This window comes from Gopherus evgoodei, chromosome 8 (genome assembly GCF_007399415.2).
Source record: "Gopherus evgoodei ecotype Sinaloan lineage chromosome 8, rGopEvg1_v1.p, whole genome shotgun sequence".
In the NCBI taxonomy this organism is placed as follows: domain Eukaryota; kingdom Metazoa; phylum Chordata; order Testudines; family Testudinidae; genus Gopherus; species Gopherus evgoodei.
The window spans coordinates 64,760,895-64,786,931 of NC_044329.1; the positions used below are offsets into that span (position 1 = coordinate 64,760,895).

Consider the following 26,037-nt stretch of genomic DNA (forward strand, 5'->3'; position numbering starts at 1 on the left):
GTCAGGGTGGTTTCTGAGGCTGTGGATGGCATTGCGTTCTGCACGACTTAGGTTGTGAGGCAAGCGATGTTGTTCCACGATTTCTGCCTGTGCATGCCGGCGGAAGCATTCAATGTATAGGTCCAGGCTGTCATTTCGACCCTAAGGAGGAGTCCATGTGGAGTTCTTTTTCTTGTGCTGTTGGTGGGAGGGCACCTGTGTATCAGTGCACTGTTCAGTGTTGTCCTGGAAGTATTCTTTGAGTCGGAGACGGCGAAAGTAGGCTTCCAGATCGCCACAGAACTGTATCATGTTGGTGGGGGTGGCAGGGCAGAAAGAGAGTCCCCGAGATAGGACAGACTTTTCTTCTGGGCTGAGTGTGTAGTTGGATAGATTGACGATATTGCTGGGTGGGTTAGGGGTACCACTGTTGTGGCCCCATGTGGCAGGTAGGAGTTTAGACAGCTTACAGTCCTTTTTCCTTTGAAGAGCGGTGAAGTGAGTAATGTAGATCTCCTGTCTTATTCTAGTGAAGTCCGTTTGTATAGAAGTTTGGTTATTAATGAGAGTCTCCAGGTTGGAGAGCTCTTTTTTGATGTTTTCCTGTTTGCTGTATAGGATGCTGATCAGGTGGTTCCTCAGTTTTTTTGATAGAGTATGACATAATCTCTCACTGTGGTCTGTGTAGTATGTAGATAGCAGCGGATTTTTTACCTTTAGTCCATTTGGTATGATGTCCATCCGTTTGCATTTGGAAAGGAAGATATCATCTGTCTGTATTTGTGCAAGTTTCTTCATGAGGTTGATGGATTTCCATTCCATACGGCTAAATGCAGTGCCTTGCATGGTGTCAAGTATCAGAGTGGTAGCCGTGTTAGTCTGGATCTGTAAAAGCAGCAAAGAATCCTGTGGCACCTTATAGACTAACAGACGTTTTGGAGCATGAGCTTTCGTGGGTGAATACCCACTTCCTCAGATGCATTCACCCACGAAAGCTCATGCTCCAAAACGTCTTTTAGTCTATAAGGTGCCACAGGATTCTTTGCTGCTAAAACAACAGTGTTATGCATTCTGGATTTTTTTCTTCAATAGTAAACAGAGAATATTTTAACAAAACAAGCATACGGATTTTTGAATTTAGTTAATCATTCAAATTTTTTAAAATCAGGTTTGTTTTTGTTTAAGTTGTTTTAAACTAAAATAGTTAAATGAAATATTTAAAAAACAAACAAAAAAACTAAATTTACTGTGTCAGTCAGGTCAACATGAGAAACCTCAAATATTGGCTTCTGCAGATAACTCAATCATCATCACCTTCATTTTCCTGTTTGTTCATAATCTGGAAAAGAAAAATAAGCTTTCCTGCTTTTTCAGGTCCCAAACTATTTCTCAATTTGGATTGAATTAGTCCAAAAGAAGAAAATATTCTTTTTGCACTGGCAGAAGAAGCATCACTTTAACAGTCTCTGAATCCAAGTGCTTAAGTGACTTCCACCAGTTCACTGGTGTGACTTTCTTTAAAATATCAGCAAACATGTATTTTTGAATGATTCTTATTCCGAAACTGGGTCTTCATTATGACCTGCTGCCATTATGGGTTTTCCCTTCTAGTGAGAGAATATGGTAGATCTCAAATCAATAAAGGCTACACTCAGAAAGACCTCAAGACTTTTGGAATATGCTGTTCAAACAGTTTCACTTTCATTTATACTGCCTGGCCCTCCATTCTCACATTTATCTCGAGACTTTTACTTGTCCAGATCTATTCTGCCCCCAATAATCGTCTATTCATTGAATTTTTTGAAACTTTGCACTTTTAGAGAGAGATAAGGGATTGACTCTGTCTACACAAATTTGCCGAGGGACAGTAGGGTTGAGGTGTGTTATTTCTCACCTCTGTATAGTTAGTTAAAAATATTTTTGCTGTTAACAAGCATGTTGTCTCTGGGGACACAAATCCACAGTTTGAGAACTTCAAAACTAAATATCTTTGATGGTATCTTCTAGACTGAGCACTGAGTCCCATTGAGTAGATAGAAAGATTAGCCTAAATAATCTACACGGAAGCCCTGGGAACCGCATAAGATTGAGTCCGTAATCCATGAAATATTGGAACTCATTTACAATATTTTTCTTAAACATTACATGAATATATTCTCATGCTATAGAATTAAAATTTATAATCCCTACGCCATGATGAGATCTATCTTTGAGCGATAATGTATCTTAAATAAAATGATCTTTAGATAGATTTTTCCTCAAAGAATTTTATGAAAATCTGATTGTAAATTTTATATATATATATATATATATATATAATTTTTTTATCCGCCCTGGTATATACTGAAATTGTTCTCTGTTTAGACAGACAATCTCTTTTTTCTCAGACATGCTTATATTACTTTCTTGACCAGTTATTTCAAGAATGTAACCCTTTGAGAGAAAATCTATCAAAGATTTTAGCTGTATTGACTTCAACTTTACACCAATGACGTTCAACGTAAGTGGTTTAGGTGGACTCTTTGAGACTACATAAAGGCGTAGCTAAGAGTGTTTCTTATGCTGGACGGACTTCTATTTATTTTAAGATACCATATAAACTCATTCATAAGCTGAATATTTTTGGTAAAAAAAAGTGACGCATGAAAGAGCGGAGGTCGGCTTATAAACAAGTCTACACCAAAATTTGATGATTTTAAACTCTACGGAATCATTGAATTGAATATCTAATACATTGTCATTTTGTTTACCTGGAGCATCTGCAGGCACAGAGCCCCTCAGCTCCCTATGGCCATGGTTCGCCATTCCCAGCCAATGGGAGCTGCGGGAAGAGGCACCACTTCCTGCAGCTCCCATTGGCTGGGAACAGCAAACCGCAGCCACTGGGAGCTGAGGGGCTCCATGGCTGTGAATGCGCCGGGTAAGCAAAACGTCCAGGGCTGCTGGCAGCATACCTTAGTGGGCCAGGAGCCAAAGTTTGCCAACCCCTGAAATATAGGGTCAACTTAGGAAAGGATCATAGGTTTTTGCTATTTTTACCTATCCATCTTGGGGGGTCAGCTTATAAATGAACAGGCTAATGAATGAGTATATACGGTAAGTCATTCAAGATTATTCTCATTCAGAGTACTCTGTCCAAGAGTTAGTTTTTGAAAAGTATGAAGAAAATAGTTAATATTCTGTGATTTGAGCAGTTAGCTAATAAAGCAAAATACAGCATCACCATTATTCAGTTAGTGTTAGTGTTACTGTGAAACTGTCAGGTTTAAATACTTAGGAGAGAGCACCTGTAACTGTTGCCATGGTAATACCAGGAAGGCAACATGGTAGTTTTCATCTATATCCATGTTCAGCTGAATCCTTTTGTAATCATTTAACTGTGAAAAGAAAGTGCCATTTTGTAGCCAGGTTAGTTCTCATTTATTACTGCACTAATCAAAAAGGAACAATAATTAATTAATTTAATGGTAAATAAACTGTTTAAATTTTAGATCATCAGATCTATTTTTCATTCCCTTTGTCTTGTTTTGAATATTCACTGACAGCCGTCTGTGGAAAAGATTACCTCTGGAGTTAGTATCTCCTGATATGCTGTCATGTCACTTTCTCTAGTATTCCCGCTGATCAAGGTACAACTCTTTAAAAGTGTGCGTTTGTAATTGTGAAATGACTTGAAATTTTGCTATAGAAATGGATTTACCCTCTACTTTGTACTTTATTTCTTTCAGAATGGACAGCTATGTAGGCCTTTCTAATTATAGATTCAGACATTGTTTTCTAGTTTTTCCTCCTTTTAAAAAAATTAACATTAGATGTATCCTATTTTTTTTAACCTGAATATAGTGTTTGATTACTTGCCTCATTTGTAGTGCCTGACAATTTCATCTTTGTAGCCTGACAACTAGATATTCTTTTAACTGAGGTGGCCGAAGTGCTTATCTTTATTCCTTACACCTGTAACTTTTATTTTTGTCTTGGATATAGAGTAAAGGTGGCATTCTTGCCTTCTCTTTGCCTCCTTTACACATTATTGTACAGCTGGCTAGAAACATATGTTAATAGCTCAGCAGGCAAAAATAGATATTGATGATCAATGTTGAGGTAGGATGCTGAAATACCAAAGATCTGACCTACAATAGTACAGTAAATACTACATTCTTAAACTGTGGCTTACAGACTTGAGTCACTTCAGTCTTCCAAGCCATTAGCACATACCAGTTATAACATAGACTGTTTTGGAAGATGTTGTCTCTGAGTTGCTATCTGTGTAAAATCCTCTTTGGGCTATCTACATCCAGTGAAATTTAAGGGAAGATACCATACTCTGAGTTACTGTAATTGTCCTGCTCAATCAGCCTGTGGCTAAATATGCTGTTCTTTTTAAAGGCATAAAATATTTGTACATGACATACATAAAAATGCAGAATTAAGAAAAGCAATGTTTTCTGAGTTTGGCAAATGTACTATTGTAGTCATTAAAAAAAAAAACAAAACCCAAAACTAACTGAGAGTTATCGATTCAACTATGCGTTATTATTTACCGTTAACAAGAAATCTGAAGGGAATTGGTGTTTTTATATTATCTTCTCCTTTCACTCTCAAGTTTTCACTGATTACTTATGGCTCTAAATTTTTAATTTCATTGCTAGTCTCTCCCACTATTTCATACCATCGTATGTCTGAAGCTTGTGCTGGGTTAGGACACATCAGGAAAATAGATGGGGAGAAAAGAGACCCTTCAGAGTAGGGATTTTTTTTAGCTGCGCTTTTACACTTCTTTAGATAAAAATGCTTGGAATAGTAAGGATACCAGAATATAATGCTTGGTTTAGTATGGATGTACGATATACTCTGAAATATAACTTGTAAAATATGTGAGATTCCATGTTTACCTCCTCACAATATCAGATGGATGTTCAAAGTTTCCTAAGACCTGGTCTCCACTATGTAGATTGATGTAAGGCAGCTTACGTCAATCTAATTATGATGTAAGTGCCCTACTATATCAACATAATAAATCCACCTCCATGAGACACATAGGGCTTATGGCAGTGTAGTTAGGGCAATGCAGCGTCTGTGTAGACACTGTGTGTTACTTACATGGGCAGTTGGCTGTCTTGTCAGTTTCAGGGCTCCATGTTGGAGCTGTGAAATTGACAAGAAAGCCAGGAAGCTGAAGCCCTGTTGCAACTGGCTTCCCGATCAGGGAAGCGAGATGCCCAGGCGGCTGCATCCCCCACTCCCGGCAGGGAACTGAGTGGAAGCTGCACTGGCTTTTAGCCCCCCACTCCTGATGAGGATGCACTCCACTGGCAGAAGGAAGGTAGCGTAAACATCAGCAAATGACTGGCTGTAAGTGTACCTAACATAGGTCGACTTAAGTCTGTAGTGTAGACATACACTGAGAAAATATGATCAGTGCTTGAGGTAGGGTGTTGAACTATTTACTAGCATGTCATCTTCAACCTAGAATCTGAAAGTTGGATGTTTGTGCTATACATAACTGCCATGAAAAATTGAGTTAATAACTTTGAATTTAGTTAAGAATATTTTGCTCTTCTGTAGTATCTTCCATTTAAGTCTCAAAAGAATCTTACAGACACTGAATTTCTCCCCACAGCAGCACTTGAGGCTGGGAAGTATTTTTATTCTTATTTTGCATGTGGAAACTGAGATAGAGAGGTTATGAGACTTGCCCAAGCTCACACAGGAAATCTGTCAGAATTGGTCCTGTCTCCCAACCCCGTGCTGTTAGCCATAAGACCTTGTTTTTCCACAGAGAAAGCTATTGATGTTTGAGTTGGAAAAGAACCTATCTTGCTCACTTAGCTGAAGATGCACAGGGGACAGACATATTGTCAGATGATGGCTGTTTTCAATAGTTACTTTCTGGATTACTCATAGTTATTTTATATGCATGTCTTTTTAGCTGAGGAAGTTTCATGATTTTTGGCTAACAGTTGATACTTCCCTACTGATAATCCACTAACCCATTGTTCTCATCGTTTAAGACTGCTTTTAACTATATTCCCTTCCCTTATATCTACCTGATATTACTGTCATCTTATAGTTTGATTGCATTTGTTCTTTTTCTCATCTTACAACCAAAAAACAGATAAATGAAAATACTTCCTTTAACATTGGCAATTGAGGTATATATTGAGATGTAGGTACATGTGTATTGTAGGAACACACCATGGAACAGATTCTTTATCTTTAGCCACAAATGCTCAAACTACTTTTATGAAAAATATAGTTTCTGTCCATCTTAGTTTGGAAAGGTGACAATGTGAAACTCAAAACATAGTTCTCTTCTAGTGAAGAGAATATTGTAAGTGAAAAATTACAAGCAAAATAATAAATGAGTAAAGAATTTGTACCATAAATTGCTATTGCATTATTTTAAACATGAACTAATGCTTTCTTATTTTGTACTAGGGTAAGCAGAAACTAAGTGGTGTCTAAACACAACATAGACAAATGGAAAGCAGTTTTTATTTTTTTAAATGGGAAAACATTTTACTATTTCATCCTGTAATAGTCTTTCAGTGTACAAAGCCCCCTTCACTTCTTAAAAGTTGGTTCTGAACAAGGGAAAAGAGAACAATGTTCAGGGGCAAAAAAAACTTCAGTAGACTGGCTATTTTGTGTATAGTCCAAATATTTATTTTTGTATTTATAAAGTGCCTTCAAGTTACACATAGGCACTAATACAATTTTTTTACAAACTGTGATGGACTCTCAATATAGCTTATAAAACTAAGCAGCTTTTGTCACTCACACTCACACACACTCTCTCTCTGCACCTGATCGCTAACAAATCCTCTGCCAGTTACAGTGCCAGACTAAACTGATGGATGTTGCAACCTGTCCTAAAATGCTGCCAAACGCTGGCAGACTTTTAAGGAGGAACAAGTTCCAAAGATGAGTCTGTTAGAGGATAACTTACTGCCAAACCACATAAGGTTTCGCTGTTAACCCCTTGGATTTAGCCTTCAGCAAGCAGAATTCCAATACAGAGAAGTGTTATGTGCTGTATATGTCTTTTTCATGCTCGTTAAACAATATTCTAGACCAGCTGAAATTTCTGAAGAACTCAAATAAAAAGTCCATTACAGTGGTCCAGCCTGGAAGTGCCAAAGGTGTGGCAAAGCACTGAGGTCCTACTCAGAAAGGAAGGGCTGTATTCTTTGGGTCAGCTGTTGATTAGGGAAGGTATCTTGAGCCATTGCTCTTAACTGAACATCAAGGCCCAGTGCTGGATGCATTATGAAACCATGATAGCATATCACATAATTAAGGAACAGAATACATCCTTAATGGAGGGAACAGTCTGCCCCTAACCATCTCTCCGGATGTCTTCCCAATAGCCAGCAGCATTATTTCCATCTTGTCTAGCTTTCATCCAGACTGCTATCTCTGACAAGTATCAACTGGAAAGCAAACTGTTGGATCTGTATTTGAAGGAAAACCAAACATGGGTATCAGCACAGTGGTAAAGCAGCAGCCCCAAAGTCTGTTTCCCTCAGTCACCTTCATGTACATGTAGAGGGAATGGCTATGGACGTCGTCATTTTTAGAACTAAATGAGATTTATTTCTTCAGTGCAGCTTTCACTTAATCCAAGCGGCATACCCACTCACCTAGTTCCTGCTGCTCTCTCGGCCAGCAGGTGCAGGGCCCCAGCTGAGCCCAACCCCTTGCGTCTCATCCTCAACGGCACCCCCCCATCTGCATCCTCCCAGGTGGCTGTGTCGGCAGCAGCCGGGGAGCTTGAGAAGAGGAGTGTCCCCTGGGCAAGCAGGGGAGACTCTGAGATGAAGAGGCTGCTGGCAGGACCCGAGTGCTGGAGACTGACAGGTACCTGCCCCTGCCCACTCCCGGCACCGCCTGCCCCACAGCCCAGTGCCTGTTACCTGCCCCACCAGCCTCAGTGTCCTGCCCCATACTGTCAACCACTCCAAGCTCACTGTGACACCAGCACCCCTTGGCAAAAGGCCCTCTGATCTTCACAAACAGCCGTCGCCACTGGCCTGACAAACTCACTGCACCCAACACGTGTCTTACAGGGCACTTACCCACAAAGAGGAATGTGGAGGGGATCTACACAAAGCTGGTAACTTCTCAAGAGTGAGATGTGTGCATGGGTAATATTGAAGGAATAATATATTTACCTTAAAAGCCTGCTTTATAGACTTGGAGTAGAAATTAGTCACCAGGGGATAATGGCCCTTTGGGGCAAAGGGGATTTGTCACCCGGCCTAACCTGGCTGGTGATGCAATGCAAGGCTCAAGTATTTAGCTTTGCACAACAGTAAGACTTTGAATGGAACACCATCAGAAGCAATGGCAAGCAACTGAAATGCCTTAAAGGTAAAAAAGAAACATTACAAAGCCCTTTCCCGTTCTGACAGGCTATTTATAATGCTACATTTACTAGTTTTCAGAGGGTGGGGCACAAGGTGGAAGTTTCTCCTAGCGCAAAATATCCTTCCACCGGCCCTGTAAACTAGTTAAGCAATTTTTCCTACAGGTTTGGAAAGAAGAGAGAGTGTTCTGTTTAATACTTTGAAAATGCTCATACCCTGTGGTTGTGGTACCATCTGAGTAGTTAAATTGAATATAGAAAGGTGGTGAAATAGAAAACAGCAGGACCTCTAAAATCAAATTACTCATGTTACCCAAGAGCGCAGTGTTCCCTAGGAGGAACAAACACAACCACTGTAATTCAGCTTGTTCGTACCTACTAGTACTTGCCTTGTGGTCAGACATATCAAGGGTTGTAAAGAGTAAACAGTATCTGTATGGACTCTGATCTCTTTCCATTATTACCTGAAGATCAGCCAAAAAATAAATGCAGTCTCTGTGCCTTACATAGTTTGAAAACCCAGTGCAATAAAGATTAGGGGAAACCAGAGAAGTCTTAAATAATGCAGAAACTGACTAACCACTACCTTCTGAGTAACCTTCCTGTAAAGGAAGATTTGAGTGACCATAGATATAGTCTGTTTTTATTAAAATAAATAATAAAAGTGAATCAAATAATATAACTATTCCCCAAATGTTTCAGGAATTTTTCTTTTTGCCCAAGAAAGGTACTATTGGAGGTTGCAGAATGGTTTTCTACTAAATCAAAGGTTTATGGCTGTATCCTGGCACTATGACGACAAATAGTGACTTAGAATATCTAGCATTAGTAGGCAGCAGCCTACTGGGAAATGTTTCCTAAATACACCTCTACCTCAGTATAACGCTGTCCTTGGGAGCCAAAAAATCTTACCGCGTTATAGGTGAAACCGTGATATATTGAACTTGCTTTGATCCACTGGAACGTGCGGCCCTGCCCCCCTGGAGCACTGCTTTACTGTGTTATATCCAAATTTATGTTATATCGGGTGCCGTTATATCGAGGTAGCAGTGTATGTGCATTGATAGAGTGGAAACCTATAGATATATTAAATCTGTATCTTTAACTGCCACTTTCAGTGGGACACAGGAGTGACTTTCATCGCACTCGTGTTCTTTTTATTTTTTTTAGACCATCTTACTATCCAGAAATGTCAATTTTGCTAACTTATCACTTCCCTACCACCTTTGTGGAAAAGATGATTTTTGGCTTACTTTGCTCAAATGACAATTTTTCACTTAATTAATAGTATTTTTGAGAGGGGAAGGGAACTGCAGTCTTTCCCCCAAAAAATTGGAGCATTTTTTAAACCAGATCAAAGGTTCTGAGTTGTGCATTTTTCATGCACCTTTAACTACCTCAAAGAAAGTGAATGCAACAGCAGATACAATGGACTTGCATGGTGAGTAATGTATTAGGACTAGGATGCTCTTTGTTACCAAGGTTATTATGTCATCCTCCGAATATAACTGAGTTTGTAGTAACCATCAATGACTTCTCAATTTAGACTTTAATCTAAGGCCTTGGCTACACTGGCACTTTACAGCACTGCAACTTTCTTGCTCATGGGTATGAAAAAACACACCCCTGAGCATGGCAAGTTACAGTGCTGCAAAGCGTCAGTGTAAACAGGCTCCCAGCGCTGCAAGCTAATCCCCACGGGGAGGTGGAGTACATGCAGCGCTGGGAGAGCTCTCTCCCAGCACTGGCGCCGCAACCACACTCGCACTTCAAAACGCTGCTGCAGCAGCGCTTTGGAGTTTTGAGTGTAGCCAAGCCCTAAGCCTCAGTTCACATTACAAGCTGTCACACCACAAAATATCAGCCTTCTAAACTGCGGGTTTTGTTTGTCTTACTGTAGTAAAGTATGTGCTCAGTACTTTAAAATGTATTGATAGTTTCTTCTCAAATTGTAAATGTCACATTACTAAATTCCTATTGCCTGTGAAACAGCTGTGTAATCACTTTTTAACATGGTTCTGAAGTTAAGGAATAAAACTTCTTTGTAAACTTACAAAATGTCCTTAACTTGTCATGGATAGTTTTATTTGCAACAGTTCTAGGCAACAGAATGAAATCATTAATGGCTGAAGAGGAAATACTGTTTTGAATTAGAGCAGTGTGTGTATTTAAAAAAAAATTAATAATTTAATGTGGAAAATATTCTCAATTATATTTTATTGGCACATAAAATAGCAAGTGTACCACCAAAGTGTGCATGCTTATTATTGCACATTAACACAGAAAAATCCTTGTATACCATCTTTTTTCCTCAAATTTGTTTGGAAAACCTTTTGGTTATAGTTTCATAATATTACTATCTTCAAGAATTATACTCTTCTAAAATTAAAAAAATAATTTTCAAACTCCATTATGTCATGAGGGCTTAACTAAAGACTGTCCCATTAAGCTCATCCATTTTCACTGTACATGCTTTCAGCAATATTTACAAATTGCACATGGGATACTTTTATAGAGAGTATTGTCCTTTTTAATGCAGTTTACGATGGCGATACCTGCCAGCTTTTTCTTTTGCTGCATTGGCACAGGCATTGTACTTATTTTGTTGTAAGTGGTTCCAGTATTTGATCAGTTCACTAGGTTGGAACTGATGGGAGGTAATTAGGTGGCTATATTTACAGCTGGAATAAGAAACTCTCCAGTGATTGAAGACAAACTCATTGGGTGGGGGCATAGGGTCAATACGCAACTTGGCAAGACAGATCCCCACATATACATCCTCTAAGTGCAAGCGTCTGATGCTTAAAGAGACTTTAAATATCTTTTCTGCCAAATCTCCAGAAAATACATAACCAGTTCCTGAGCAGAATACAGGGTAACGCTCACTTGGATACAGATCAGGTGGCATATACCACTTGCTATCCTTGTTCCTATTAGGTGCATACCCTCTCATTAGGTAACCTGTAAAATACTTGTGCCTTGGAGGCAGTTCTGGCTTCAGAAGCTTATGTATTAAATACTCAGTATTGACAAACATATCACTGTCAGTTTTCATAACATAGGGAACATTTGGACAGTAGGTGGCAACCCAGTTCATTCCCATAAGAGTTTTAATGGTTAAGTTATAATAAGTGTCTAAATATTCTTGTTGAATAACATCATGGTATTGTCTGCTTTCCTCCAGTATGGCACGTTGGAGGTATCCATTTAGTTTAATGCTTAAGCCCAGCAAAAAAATGCGAACAATTTGGATACCCGGTGCCAGGCTTTCATTACCCCATGTTTGCCGAATAGCTTGTCTAGCTTCCACTTGGCCTGGTTCTGCAGCTATGAGTAGTATTAGAAAAGGACTCTTCTCCTGGCATTTTTCGGGCTCATTTATTATATACTTAAAATGATATGAAGTTGGATGTCCAGTACCTTTCTCATTGTAAATACTTCCATTGGCACTGAGTGTATTCTCTAAACCAGTTACTCCTTGTGGTGACAGGTCAGTGTTGTTGGAATTAGTAACTGTCTGAGGCCTAAGAGTCTGAGGGACTGTATCCTTCCAAATATTCCTCAGAGAGCTGTGGTTTGTTTCACTTTTTGTAGACCTAAATCCTCGAATAGTGTAAGCCACAGGATTTTCTTTGAATCCAGCCCTGCCTGGCAGCCAGTCATGATGATTAAAGAACAGAAACATAGCAAAAAGAAACACGAGAGAAAGCAGACCAATAAGATGGGTGCGAAACAGAGACCTTTTGGTATTCCACGTCATTTTTGCAAAACAGCAGTGTCGTCTTCTCCACTGAAGCATGTTGTACATATCCAACAATGGGATGTGAGATAATGATTGAACAAAATGCTTTTTCCTTTCCTTTTGAATCCACTGCTATTCTTTGGTATTCATCTTCTGTTATATTCACATTGAGTAATTCTCTGCAAAAGGGTCACCCTGCTGCATAGGTGAAAAAATAACAAGCTTTTACAATTCACCTTAAGATCAGGTTTTTATAATATAAAGTTACAGTGAGAAACAAGTAGCAAATAAAATTTCAATTTTACTGTAAAATATTAGTCTCAGTGTAATTATCTGAACAGAAAGTTGAATTCCACACTAAAAGGCAAACTTCATTTTTTTAGGTTAAAATTTACTTGACACATTAGCATTTGGGAAAAGTGCAGCGCTTTACAAATTACAAAAAAGCTTTTGCTTTATATGGATAGTGTATCCTAGATACTAATGATTTGTCTTTTCCTTCCCACTGTGCAATAAAAGGTAGCTTGTTCAACTCTGGACAAGAAAGTCTGAGGCTGACTTAAATCGGCTCTATGTATAGTGAATGTAAAACTGTTCTACAATTCTTGAGAAAGGCCAAGTGAAAAGGCCGTGATACCAGATGGGAAGGTTTCTTGGCATTAAATAAAATTGATTTGACTTGCAGTGGGTAGTATGGCTGTCAGTCAGAGGCCCTTTTTGTAAAATGGTCATGTTTGGGTAGTGGGACAGACGGTGCAAAGTTGATTATAGCAGAGTTCTGTTAGTCACAGTACACTGCTAGGCCTGTTTTCCTTGGCCCCTACTGTGTTCAGAAACTCAGTGAGAAGTTGCACCTGTCAACATTAATTTTCAGGGTCCAGTAACCTCACTACAATTGTCAGACAGTAACAAATTGATAAAATGCATTCGTTCGTCTTTGACTCATCTTTAACCTTTAGTTCCCCAATGAGTGGTTGAAGAGAACATTTTCCTTACCTGAATCTTCTGTGGTTAATTTTAAAATTAAACATTTTATCTAATGTAGGGATGGAGAGTTCAGGAAGTATAAAATAGGAAGTAAAATTACATAGTAATTTCTCAATTTTTATAGTAAACCACAGATTATTTTTGATGCTTTTCTTGTTTTTAAAGTAACTAGTGCTTCTGTTAAAATGTTACAGTGAAGACAAAATTATACTAGCAGCTGCAATTATAGAAAATTTGCTAACATAGCTTTACAGCATGACTTCCCATCTCCTCATAAATTTATTTTGAGATTCAAGAGCAGAGTCAGTATGGCAGCTTCATGATGCTGCATATTAAAAGCTGATCACATCATCTCATAAATGGGCCTTTCATTGCACAGTACAAATTTGTTTGTGATTTTCAATTTGCTCTAATTTATTTCTAGACTCGAGGGATTTGAGTTGGTTAAAAAAACAACAACCTCCTATCTTGTAGGAGTCCCATGGAAAACACTTCTTTTATGTAAATGTGGAATTTATTTAATTACTTTGCTATCTTCCAAAGCCAATATTTGGATTAATTCTTCATTTTAAAAAAGGTAGTGACATGTTACATGGATAATTACAAGATTTAAACTGTAAAGATGTAATTTGAAAGGTTGGCACAGATGTGATAATTTATTAAATCATGCCATGGTTAGAGATTAAAAATCTTTACTTACTTCCCCCCCCATTTATGTTTGTATGCATATGTAGCCTACAAGACTGTGCCCAAAACATGTAGAAAAATAAAAATTCTAAAAAAAAATTCTACATAAAGCTTTTAAAATGACCCTATGTCAGACTAAATTTAAAATGAAAAAATGAATAGATCTTTCTGCAGAGGACAGCTCATTTAGAATATTTGGATACAGTGCTGAAAGTATTATCTTACTGAATGAAAGCTATAGTTTGTCTATCTTATTAACCTCCACTAGGAGGAGCAAGTAAGTGGGGATTTTAACCATGATTTGCAACAATGTAAATGTATCTGAAAAGACCATATAGTTCCAAAATTCTGCTTCTGAAACAGTAAAATATTTGCTCAGTGATATATTAAACCCTTCTATATGAAGATTTTCTAGTATTGTATGCAGTGCCTAAGCCCACTGAGTTGAAGTAGTTTTGTCTGAAGTTGAAATTGTTTATTGACTTATTGTTTATTTGATACTGAGCTGCCTCTAGAACTATTTTAGAATGTGCACAACGCATACCTGTAACATGGAGGTTAAAGTTGTAAGTGATTATTATTTAATTTGAGAACTAACCTGAAATTGTCTGTGTGGGAGGAAATAAATCCCTAAGGTTTTAATTTTGAGCTGATCTGCCTATTCATGAACTTGTGTGTGTGTGTGTGTGTGTGTGTGTGTGTGTGTGTGTGTGCATGTGAGAGAGAAATGTATATCGCTGACAATGCGTTTTATTTGCAATATCAGTGGTTTGAGTTTTAAATTTACATAAAAGCAAATATAACAGTCTTACTTCAAATGTGTCTGTTCAGCCAACATCTCTCAGTGCAATGAATATTTAATGTCAGCTTCTGATGGTGGGGATATATTTGGTAAAAAAAAATTGTTATTCCATTTCTTATGTATTTAGGCTCTTGTAGATTTCAGAAAGGTAAAACACAGAATTTCTTGAAAAGTTGAATAAAGGATAGCAACTGCAGTTCAATTGAACTTTGTAGCCACACTGAATTATTCTATTATCACAACTTCCTCTTATTAAATGCAAAAGATTTCAGTGATTTTTAAGTTGGTAGCTGTAACTATTAAGTAATATTTTAATGTAACTTTTTGCGGTGCACCCATTTTTAGTTGGCGGAACTTGAAAGTATCTACGAATATTTCATGTGCAAACGTATAGAATGAGCTTCTGAAAACTTGTATTCAATTAATTTTCACAAGAAAATATTATAGGAATAGAGGATTTTAAAAGCTAAAGCTTATTTAGAATCTTTATGCTTATGTGGTCTGTTTAAATTTCTTAATATGTTAAGCCTATCCTTAGCTCAAAACTTGATAAAAATGATGCAATTTCTTCAAATGTTTCTTGATTTTCATGTATTTTAATAAAACCGTATATTCAAAAATTATATAATTTCTTGTGTTTAAAACATGTCTGTTCACTAGGCTTGTGGAAATATTTACTGAAAGACTGAATTAAAACTTGATGTCTTCGTTATGTCATTTGTTACTGTGGTTCAAAATATTTTAAAATGCATGAAGGAAATTAAGAATTTTATCACGAAGTATAATAATAATTGTCCTTTTTGGGGGGAAAAAAGTATTATATTATATTACCTAATAAAAATAGCCTAATGTTTAACAAACTGTGAAAAGTTGGCAATATACATTATGAAAAACATTAATGGTTTTGTTTCCTACCACTTGACTGTTGTATTAGGTAGAGTATTATCAAACACTTGTTCAATCAGTAATATTAAGCTGTATTTTTTAAATAGTGTAGAATTAACACATCCTGTGTTACTGGTAAGTGGGACTAAATCTGCCCAGAGTCGAATAGTCACCTTGTCCTTTGAATGCTATAGTATGCAGCTGTGCATTTTAAGCATATTATAAAAGCTCTATTTGTTTCTCAACACTTGAATGTGCGGTGATTGATGTATTGTGAATAGACAAAGTTAGACTGTAGAATGCCTCTTGAATGTTTTATTTTTGTCTTTGCTCCCCTTGTTTCAGCTCCTTCTATTTCCAGTAGTACTCAATAATTATGGCTCTGCAGATAGAAGCATTAGTTTCAGCTCTGCATTTATACATCCTGGATTTTCTTATTTTGATTAGCTCTGTGGGCAAACCCTTAATTAGAGGGAAAAGTTGAGAAGGCGGCCTGAGAATTGGTGTACTGGTAGTAAATAGCAGCAGGGTTTAAACACATTATTCAGGGCGTAATATCTATGTTGACATGTTAACTACATTAATCCGTTGCACAAAATAGACTATGCTCAAACTGATGTTTGTTTTCTGCTAGTTAAAATCCAATAACTTCAAATCATTAAATTCACAAAATTAACTATTTATCATTCAATGGAACATCTGCTGAGGTTAGTTCCCTAACCCCACCCCCTGGTGAATTTTTACAAAATTAAAGTTTTGGACAAATTTAACACATGAGTTATGTTTGGTTAAGGTGCCACTCAGTATTCAAGTTACATCATCTTGCTACATCTTTTGTTAAATTAGACATGCAGACTTTGTCCACAGTTGCATTAGTTTTATGTGTTAGAATTGCCTGGGACAAAGAGAGCACTTTTATATATTACTCTTTAATAATTTATTATGTTTTATTGCTAGATTTTGCAGATAAGGATGTTCACTCTGTAGCTCTATAAGATTGTTATAGATTCAGGTCTTTTATTTTTATTGTGATAGTAACATGAGATTCCTGTCTGTTTTTTATCAATAAAGTATTTTAAGATTACCGAGCTTAAACAATAGATAGAAAAGATTTTCAATCAGTTTATCATGGTACCTTTTTTATAGTTGTAGTTAAACAATCAATTTGTTACATATTAAGCAGATAACTTGTAATGATGGCATGATGTACATTACATGCTCACCATCTTGAGTGATACCAATGTATTAAGGTTTCCTTTGGAGATCTCAGTCGAGCCTGATACTACTTGTAAAATGTGGTGGTTAATTGTACTGCTGGTAGATTAAATCATGTCCATTCTTTTGCTTGCTTCTTTAATCTTAAATTAGGCATGCTGATGATATTTAATCTGATGACATTTTGCTTGTGTTTAAGAGCAATATGTGGAAAATGCGTGAAAGATTGAAGATACTACTTAACTAATGTAATTTGACAGCATGGTCTGTTTTGATGGTTCAGGGCACTCAGCGTGTGTCACACATAGCCATTTTACCAGGGCTTTAAGATTACTTCAGATAAGGATTAAATTGACCTAGTTTGAGAGGATGGTTAAATGATTTTTTTAAAACAAGAGGTTCTTAAGTTTAATTTCTCAAATACAATAACCACACATAGCTACATTAGCCCCATAATCCCTTTTCCATACCCTTAACCCTCAGTTGACCATGAGAAACATATATTTAATAACTAAGAAGTAAAGCAGTAGTGACATTTGTTCTCTGTTGTGTGAGTGCTGGGGGGAGGAATTGCTAGAATTCTTTTTCACTGTTCATGGAAATGTTATCTCTGGGAATTATAGGTTAGCAATGATCTATACCTATAGGATGCAAAGGTAATAGATGAATGAATATCTCACAAGTGGTTTAGACATACCTTCCTTGGTTAGGCCATTTACGTTGAAAGGATTATGCCCACTGAAAATAGTTTTGGCACACCATCATTTCAGCAGAAAAGATGCTATCGAACATGCGCACATCCCCCAAACGTCTGCTTCCTGCGATTGCTTTTCACGGTATCCAATCTGTCCATCTGTCTGCTCGTTGCTGTGTTACCTTCCTTGCTTAGAAGTGTCCATTTCTTGGTCTTTTGTTCATCTTTCAAATGAAAGAACAGTAGCTCTTGCTTGTGTTCCGAGGAGGGTTGTCTGTTCCTGACAATTGATGCATTGAAGCTTTTACATCTGGTATTTCCCTTGTCGGACAATGCAGTGCTGTATTCCCTTCTCAGTATCCATATTTCTAGCGATAATGTTAAGCAGCAAGTGCTAGAATGTAGTGGTTCAGTTGCATTGAGTAATAAGATTTATCTCTCCCTCCCTCTTTTCCTTCCTTCCTCCTTTGTTGCTAGGCAGTAACTGAAAAGGTTTTGAGCAATTTTAACTAAGGGTTTTGATCTATAAAATCCATTCCATAGTTCTTCAGCTGCTGCACAGGCAGGCAGCAGTTTAAATGTGGACTTTGACAGATGCCGTCTTCTGACAGAGCAGAATTTAACGTCATTGCTTGGCTGACTCCCACGTGATTGTTTGCATTCATTTTGACTAAATCCTAAGGCAGCCAGAAAGCTTATAAGTTTTTACTTCTATTTGATAAATGATACATATTCAGTACAAGTGTAGTGATGAGTGAATAATATGAAAATGGGATAATTATTAAGTGAATGATTGAGTTTGTTTTTCATATTGTATTCCCTTATCTTTAGTGCCATAACTTACAATTCACTAATGTTTTTAATGTTAGACATTCCATTTCCATTCCAGATATACTTCTGAAGAGGATAAGAGCTATATACTTTTAAATATGTTAGCTTGGGTTAACCTCTTCACTGCTCTGTGAACATGCCTGGTTATTCTGTGTAAAATAGGACCTATGTCCTACTATATTATCATATTAAAATAAAAATAGAATGACCCTACCTTTATTTCCTACACCCATGACTGCTCATGTGGAAACTCTTCTTCATGATCTTAGTTTAGTCAAAGCAGCTGGCAGCAGCTAATGTACAAACACCAAGGCATTCAGCCTTTAGTGGTTTCCTTCATTGGTAAAGGTCACAAAGTTCAGCATTGCAGAAATAAGGGAGGGGAACTGAATGACTGTAAGAGACCCTGATATTTTTATAAATTTTATTCTTTTAAAATGTCCACAGTATGAAATTTTCTTGATATTCTTAATACAACCTGTATTACATTTTCTCTTCTCTCATTTCAACAACCTGATCTTTTATGGCATAGTATCATAGTAAATTCTGTGGTGTATGCAGTACATAAGCAAAAACACCAAAGATTTTATCCAGTTATAGGGAACACAGTTGTACTGAAGAATGAATATTTGAGTAATTATCCATCTTGTCCTTTGGAAATGGTCCACTGATTTTTCATTTCTGCAGCTCTTCTAATGGGACGAGCCATTGACTAAGATTGAGAATTTCTTCATTGGACTACCATATCATATGCTGTCTCTGACTTCTGTAGTGCACTGGGCAAGTACCTGCTGTATTGGAAATTAAGTAACAATTTGTGCTTCCCCAGGTGCAGTCAATGTAGTTTACTTTTCCAGTCTCATGTTCTGATAACTTACAAAAATTATTTAATTAGATATATACCTTTTTTACAAAAATATCAATGTATAAAAGTTCACCATGTTAATTAGAATGACCTTTTTTCAGTCTTCGTATTTCCAGTCCTAATTACAATGTGTGTAAACTCTATTACCGTCTTTGAGATACTATATACAGTAACTTCTCGCTTAACGTTGTAGTTATGTTCCTGAAAAATGCTACTTTAAGCAAAACAATGTTAAGCAAATCCAATTTCCCCATAAGAATTAACATAAAAGGGGGTGGTGAGGTTGACGGTTAGGTTCCAGGGAATTTTTTTTGTCAGACAAAAGACTATATATTTTATGTATATATAATATATACACACACACATATAATATACACTCACAGTATAAGTTTTAAACAATTAATATAATACTTCGCACAGCAATGATGATTGTGAAGCTTGGTTGAGGTGGTAGTCAGAGGGTGGGATATTTTCCAGGGAATTCATTATTGTTTAATGATGAACTAGCATTGAGCTGAGCCCTCAAGGGTTAACACATTGTTATTAACGTAGGCTCATGGTCTACAAGGCAGCAGGAATGGAGGGAGGAGACACAGCATGACAGAGAGACAGAGATATACCGTGTGTGTGTGCGCGAGCGAGAGAGAAAGCGCGAGATGTGTGCATTGCCCCTTTAATACACTGACCCTACTGTAAGTACACCCTAACCCAAACACCTGCCAGCACAGCAATCAGAAGGATCCTGGGAGCAGCTCCAAGGCAGAGCACAGGAGCAGCATATGGCAGTGGAGGGAGGAACAGCTGAACTACCTGTCAATTGATAGCCTGCTGAGCGGCTGGCGCGCAGAGAACTTAGGGGAGCTGATAGGGGAGCTGCTGGTTCCCCCTGGTTCCAAGCCCCACCAGCTAGCTCCAATGGGTTGCTGTTTCTGCAAGCAGTGGACAGAGCAAGTGGCTGCCAACCAATGTCATAAGGGAGCATTGCGCAACTTTAAACGAGCATGTTCTCTAACTGACATTAATTCTCAACATAACAATGAAACAACGTTAACCAGGATGACGTTAAGTGAGGAGTTACTGTATATTGACTTGTACCTGCTTTGGTCTAAAATAGTGGTTTAAAAAAAGCAAAAGGGTAAATTATTGTAGGCAGTAACTGTACTGCCCAAAGTGTACTATAAATAATTAAGAATCAGTATTGAGAAGTGTGAATGCCTCCTACCTACTGACATGTCTGTTCAAACTTTGGGACATATACTACTCATCCTCCCCTTCTTCCAAACTTAAATATATTAAGGCTTGATCTACACTACCACCTTCCGTCAGTTTGACTGACACTTAGTGGTATGAAAAATCCACCCCCTGGAGTAATGCAGCTATACCAACCTAACTCCTGGTGTAGAAAGCAGGTCAACGGGAGGGCTTCTCTGATCGACATAGCTACTGCCTCTTTCAGAGGTGGATTAACTACACCTCTTCCGGTGGAGGTACATTAGGACCTCATTTATGAACACCCTGGGAGTGGAGATTTTGTAACTCAGAAAATGTTTGTTACTCTGAACAAAGCATTATGGTTGTTCTTTAAATTGAATATTAACTTAATATAGCTTTGAAACTTTACTATACAGAAGAAAGATGCTACTTTCCCTTAATATTTTAGTAGTTTAACACAGTACTGTACTACATTTGTTTTTTTTAGTCTTTTCTGCTGTCTGATTGCATACTTCCAGTTCCAAATGAGGTGTGTGGTTGACTGGTCAGTTTGAAACTGTGTTCATAACTCTGAGTTTCTACTGTAGTGTATTCACTAAATACTGCAGCGGCACCACTGCAGTACTGTAAGTGTAGTCAGGCCCATAGTTTGTATATGTATAGTAACAGATTACACCAAACATGACAAGTTGAAATCTAACCTGCTATTGTCTGAAGTATTACCTGGAAAATAATAAACAATTCATATAGTTAGTTAACTGATAGTGATTTACAGAAGCACAATTACATACTTATAGTGATTTACATGCTTTTGAATATCAGCTGACAGGCTGCTGGATTTATATCAGTAAATTAAAAAATAAAAATAAAAAAGGGGAGTCTCTGACACACTTCAAACCGAATGCACTGCTTTAGGTAGAATAAACACACACATTTATTAACTACAAAAGTTAGATTTTAAGTGATTATAAGTCAAAGTATAAGTGGTATTTGGTCAAATGAAATAAAAGCAAAATGCATTTTAAGCTGATATTCACACTTCCAGTGTCCTTACAAACTTAGATGCTTCTCACCACAGCCTGGCTTGTTAGTCTTCAGCCAGGCTTTCCCCTTTGATCAACGCTTCAGTCGCTTGGTGGTGGTGTCCATAGATGGAGGTGGAAGAGAGAGAGAGCATGGCAAACGTCTCTCCCTTTTGTCATGTTCTTTCTTCCCTCTTGGCTTTGGCCTCCACCTCTTCAGGGTCAGGTGAGCGTTACCTTGTCATAGTGCCAGGGGGTGACTCACTCGAGAGTCCAACAGATTATTTGCTGCTGCCTAGGCCAGTGTCCTTTGTTCCTGTGGGGCTGGGCTTGTCTCTTATGTGTCCTGATGAGGTCTGAGCTGTCCCTCTGTTCCTGGATAGTTTTGTCTGGGCTTGTTTTAAGCCATGAGGACACATTTTCTGCCTCATAACTCTATACATGAAATTACAACCTATAACATTATTATAACAACAATGCTCAGTGCATCATGAGACTTCCAAAGACACCCAACATGACAAACTTTGCATTGGATACCACACAATCATATTGTAAGGATGAACTTGGGGGTGTAGGGTGTTCCTCTGACATACAGTGTGTCACACTGTGCTAATGAGCAGCCACTCTTTTTTTTATATAAGGAAAACCAGTAAGGTACCATGGCCCATGAAAGTTCCATAGTTCAGTGAAGAAAGCAGCCAAGGGGTGTGTGTGTGTGTGTGTGTGTGTGGGCAAAACAGAGCCCACTTAACTTGGGAGTGAATCTGGCCTCTTTAGCATAGGTGTACTGTCAGAAATGTTTGTGCATCTATTTTGAAAAGTTTGAAATGTTTCTGTCAAACAAAAAAAAGGGTACATTTTCAGACTTGTGGCTTTGGCCATGTCTACATCTAAAATTTTGCAGCGCTGGTTGTTACAGCTGTATTAGTACAGCTGTATAGGGCCAGCACTGCAGAGTGGCCACACTTACAGCAACCAGCGCTGCAAGTGGTGTTAGATGTGGCCACACTGCAGCGCTGTTGGGCGGCTTCAAGGGGGGTTCGGGGAACACGAGAGCAAACCGGGAAAGGAGACCAGCTTCGCCGCGGTTTGCTCTCGCGTTCTCCGAACCACCCTGCAAACCTCAGGGAAGGAGACCTGCTTGCTCGGGGTTCGGGGAACGCGAGAGCAAACCGGGGAAGGAGACCAGCTTTGCCGCGGTTTGCTCTCGCGTTCTCCGAACCACCCTGCAAACCTCAGGGAAGGAGACCTGCTTGCTCGGGGTTCGGGGAACGCGAGAGCAAACTGGGGAAGGAGACCAGCTTCGCGGCGGTTTGCTCTCGCGTTCCCCGAACCACCCTGCAAACCGCAGGGAAGGAGACCTGCTTGCTCGGGGGTTCGGGGAACGAGAGAGCAAGCTGGGGAAGGAGACCAGCTTCGCCGCGGTTTGCTCTCGCGTTCCCGGAACCACCCTGCAAACCGTAGGGAAGGAGACCTGCTTGCTCGGGGTTCGGGGAATGCGAGAGCAAGCTGGGGAAGGAGACCAGTTTGATTACCAGAGGCTTCCTTAGGTATGCTGGGATACCTGCTTATTCCACGGAGGTCAAGAAAAGCGCTGGTAAGTGTCTATACTTGATTACCAGCGCTGGATCACCAGCGCTGGATCCTCTACACCCGAGACAAAACGGGAGTACGGCCAGCGCTGCAAACAGGGAGTTGCAGCGCTGGTGGTGCCCTGCAGATGTGTACACCTCCTAAGTTGCAGCGCTGTAACTCCCTCACCAGCGCTGCAACTTTCTGATGTAGACAAGCCCTTTGTGGCCATCAGTGTTACTTCACTTGTATTCCTGACTACCCACCTGACCACTTAACTTGCAGTATGCTTCTGCTTCTCAATTGTAACTGCTTTACTTTGCATGCTGCTGCATAGCACAGCATAATTTTAGAATCATTTTATATATTTTGTTATTTTTACTTCTGTTAAATTTATATTTTGGGTTAAAAACACTTCTGTCATTGAATTAAATACTGGTAGCTATTAAAACAGAATAAAATGGCAGGCTGTGCAAATCTGTATTTGAAAGATATGGAACAGACAGTTTTGAGGCTGGAATAGTTTAGCTTCTAAATCCAGGTATATGTGGCTGAAAAGGCTGACGTTTCTCTGCAGAGCTGTATGTGAGATGCTTTTCCAAAATGTATATGTTGTAAAGTTTTCAGAATATTACAATGAACGATTTAAATACAGCAAATGGCATCGTTTTCAAGTTGATTGTTTTGACCTTAGTTGAATCCTATGAACAATTCAGTCACTAGACCTATATACATTATTTTTCCCATTCTGGTATTTATTTACTCACACACAGCTGTAACTGTTTTCAGAAATATATTAATTATCTTTAGTTCTAATTAAGTTAGAGAAGATTCTGTATCTTAAAAACTCTCTGCATATAAGCATTTATTCATTGGTCCTGCTTTGAGCAGGGGGTTGGACTAGATGATCTTGTGAGGTCCCTTCCAACCCTAATAATCTATGATTCTATATACTAGTAACCATTCTTTGTCTTAAGTAGAGAAATTATTCAGTTTGTATTGTAGTCAGTGTTGCAGTGTTTTATTTGTGGTTTATTTTATGCTCAGAACACAGGTTCATAACTTCTTATCACAAGCATTTTCTTAACGAATGAAAAATGAAACTCTAGAAATGACCACAAGTGTCAGTGTTGTCTTCATTATTTTCCTTCAGACTTTTACTATTGCTTAATTACTCCACATACATTATAATTGCTTAAAATTTTTTCTAAAAGCAGTTTGGAATTTTACCTCTCCAAGTTTAACACTAGCTAATCTACAGAATTATAATGTTTACATTAACCTGTGAGTTTCTTACATGGCTAACAGAAATATAGCAATAACACTAGAGGAATTAAAACTATGATGTTGAGCACAGAGCAGCAGATACTTCTGGCATTTGGACCATGTTCCCCCGCCCCTTTCTATTTTTAATCAGTTATCACAGTTGTGCACTCTCTTTCTATACTTGATGGTAAATGATACCAGGGCAAACCTTAAGAAACCTGCCAGAGAAACACAAACAGAAAGGGCCTTGTTTTTTAAGGTCAGAAAAAATACTGCTTCTTCTTTGAGTGCTTGCTCATATCCATTCCAGTTAGGTGTGCGCGTGCTGCATGCATGTTCATCGGAGATTTTTACCCTAGCAACACTCGGAGGGCCGGCAAGGCACCCCCTGGGGTGGCGCCACTATGGCGCCTGATATATACCCCTGCTGGTCCATCCGCTCCTCAGTTCCTTCTTACCGCCCATGTCGGTCGGAACAGTGGAACGCGGCTTAGCAGATCTCCACGTTCCTAGCTCTTCGCTCGTTCATATAGTTATTGTGTACATAGTTTGTTTCTGTAGTTCTAGCTAGCATTTATATTAGTAGTGTATATAGTTAAAGAGCATCAGGGGCTAGCTCCTTCTCCTCCCCCGGTACCGGGGCCCATGCCTGGTTCACCAGGCTTCAAACCCTGCGCGGCCTGTCATCGACCGATGCCCACGGGAGACCCGCACGACTCCTGTTTAAAGTGCCTGGGCGAATCCCACCTTGCGGACAAGTGTCGAATCTTCAAGACTTTCAAGCCCCGGACAAAGCGGGACATTCTCCTGAAGCAACTTTTGATGGAGGCAGCTCTAACTCCTCCATTCTCGGCACCGACTCTGGCACCGGGGACAAGTGCTCCCTCCGCACCGGAGCGCACGGTTCCAGTAAAGGCTCCTCGGCACCAGCCTTCACCGGCTCAATTTTCTGGCCGGCACCGATCCCTCTCCCTGAGGAGCAAGAGGCACGAGGCTCCTGCGGCACCTGTATCTACACCGCAGTCGGAGCATACATCCAAGGTGGACGTCCCAGCACTGTCAACTGCTGTGGCACCACTTGCCTCCGCACTGTTGATACCAGTCTCACAGGAGCCGTCGAGTCCGGTGCCTACCAGCTACCTGGCGCACGCTGTGGTCGAGCTCATCATACCCTCCACGCCGGAGACCTTCTCCACGGCTCGGGAACTAATTGCTTTGACGGAACCTGAGCTGCTCCAACCCCCAGCACTGCTAGTGCGGGTTGTTCAATCATTGGGCAAGCCCGCCATGATGAGGCCATCTTTGCCAGACACTATCGAACGCCGCCAGTCCCGATCAAGGTCCCGCAGACGCTCTCGGTCCCGCCATCGCTCCCGATCCCGGCGCCGCTTGCAGTCCCGGTACCGCTCTCCGTCCCGGTACCGGTTGTACTTGCGGCACTGCTCGAGATCCCAGTCTCCATCGCGGTACTCTCGGCACCGGTCCAGATCCCAGCACTGCCGTACCTCTCGCAGCCGGTCTCGGCATGGAGACATAAGGCACCGGTCGACCTCCCGGTCCTGCGCTGGTCGCAGGTCCTGGTCCCGCTCCCAGCACCGTGCTGGTCGCAGGTCCCGGTCCCGCTCCCGGCACTGCTATGACTCCCGGTACCGTTCGCTGGTACCGCGCAGACAGGAGTCCAATGGACACAGAGACCTGGTCCAATCAACTTCAGCTCCTCCGTGGCCTTCGCATCATCCATCTGTCTCCTCCCATGCAGACAGTGCCTCCTACGGGGATTCTGATACGCATGCCCATAGCCCGGACCACGGACCTGATCAGTGGTCCTTTTGGACACCTTGGGCTTATCAAGCCCAAGGCAAACTGACTGGCCCATCATGCTCCAGTCACTCAGAGCACCATGTGCCTGA

At 39.6% G+C, this 26,037-nt stretch overlaps 2 protein-coding genes across 4 annotated transcripts in view; one reads left to right on the forward strand and one right to left on the reverse strand.

Annotated features, from left to right (window-relative positions):
* Nucleotides 1-26,037, forward strand: part of CDC73 (cell division cycle 73) — a 182,637-nt gene that overhangs the window by 84,331 nt on the left and 72,269 nt on the right. The window lies entirely within an intron of this gene.
* Nucleotides 10,129-17,962, reverse strand: B3GALT2 (beta-1,3-galactosyltransferase 2). The gene is made up of 2 exons (XM_030571551.1): nucleotides 17,363-17,962; nucleotides 10,129-12,287 (listed from the first exon to the last, which is right to left on the reverse strand). Exon 2 carries the CDS (start codon nucleotides 12,153-12,155, stop codon nucleotides 10,878-10,880), a length of 1,278 nt encoding a protein of 425 aa, XP_030427411.1. The 5' UTR covers nucleotides 12,156-12,287; nucleotides 17,363-17,962; the 3' UTR covers nucleotides 10,129-10,877.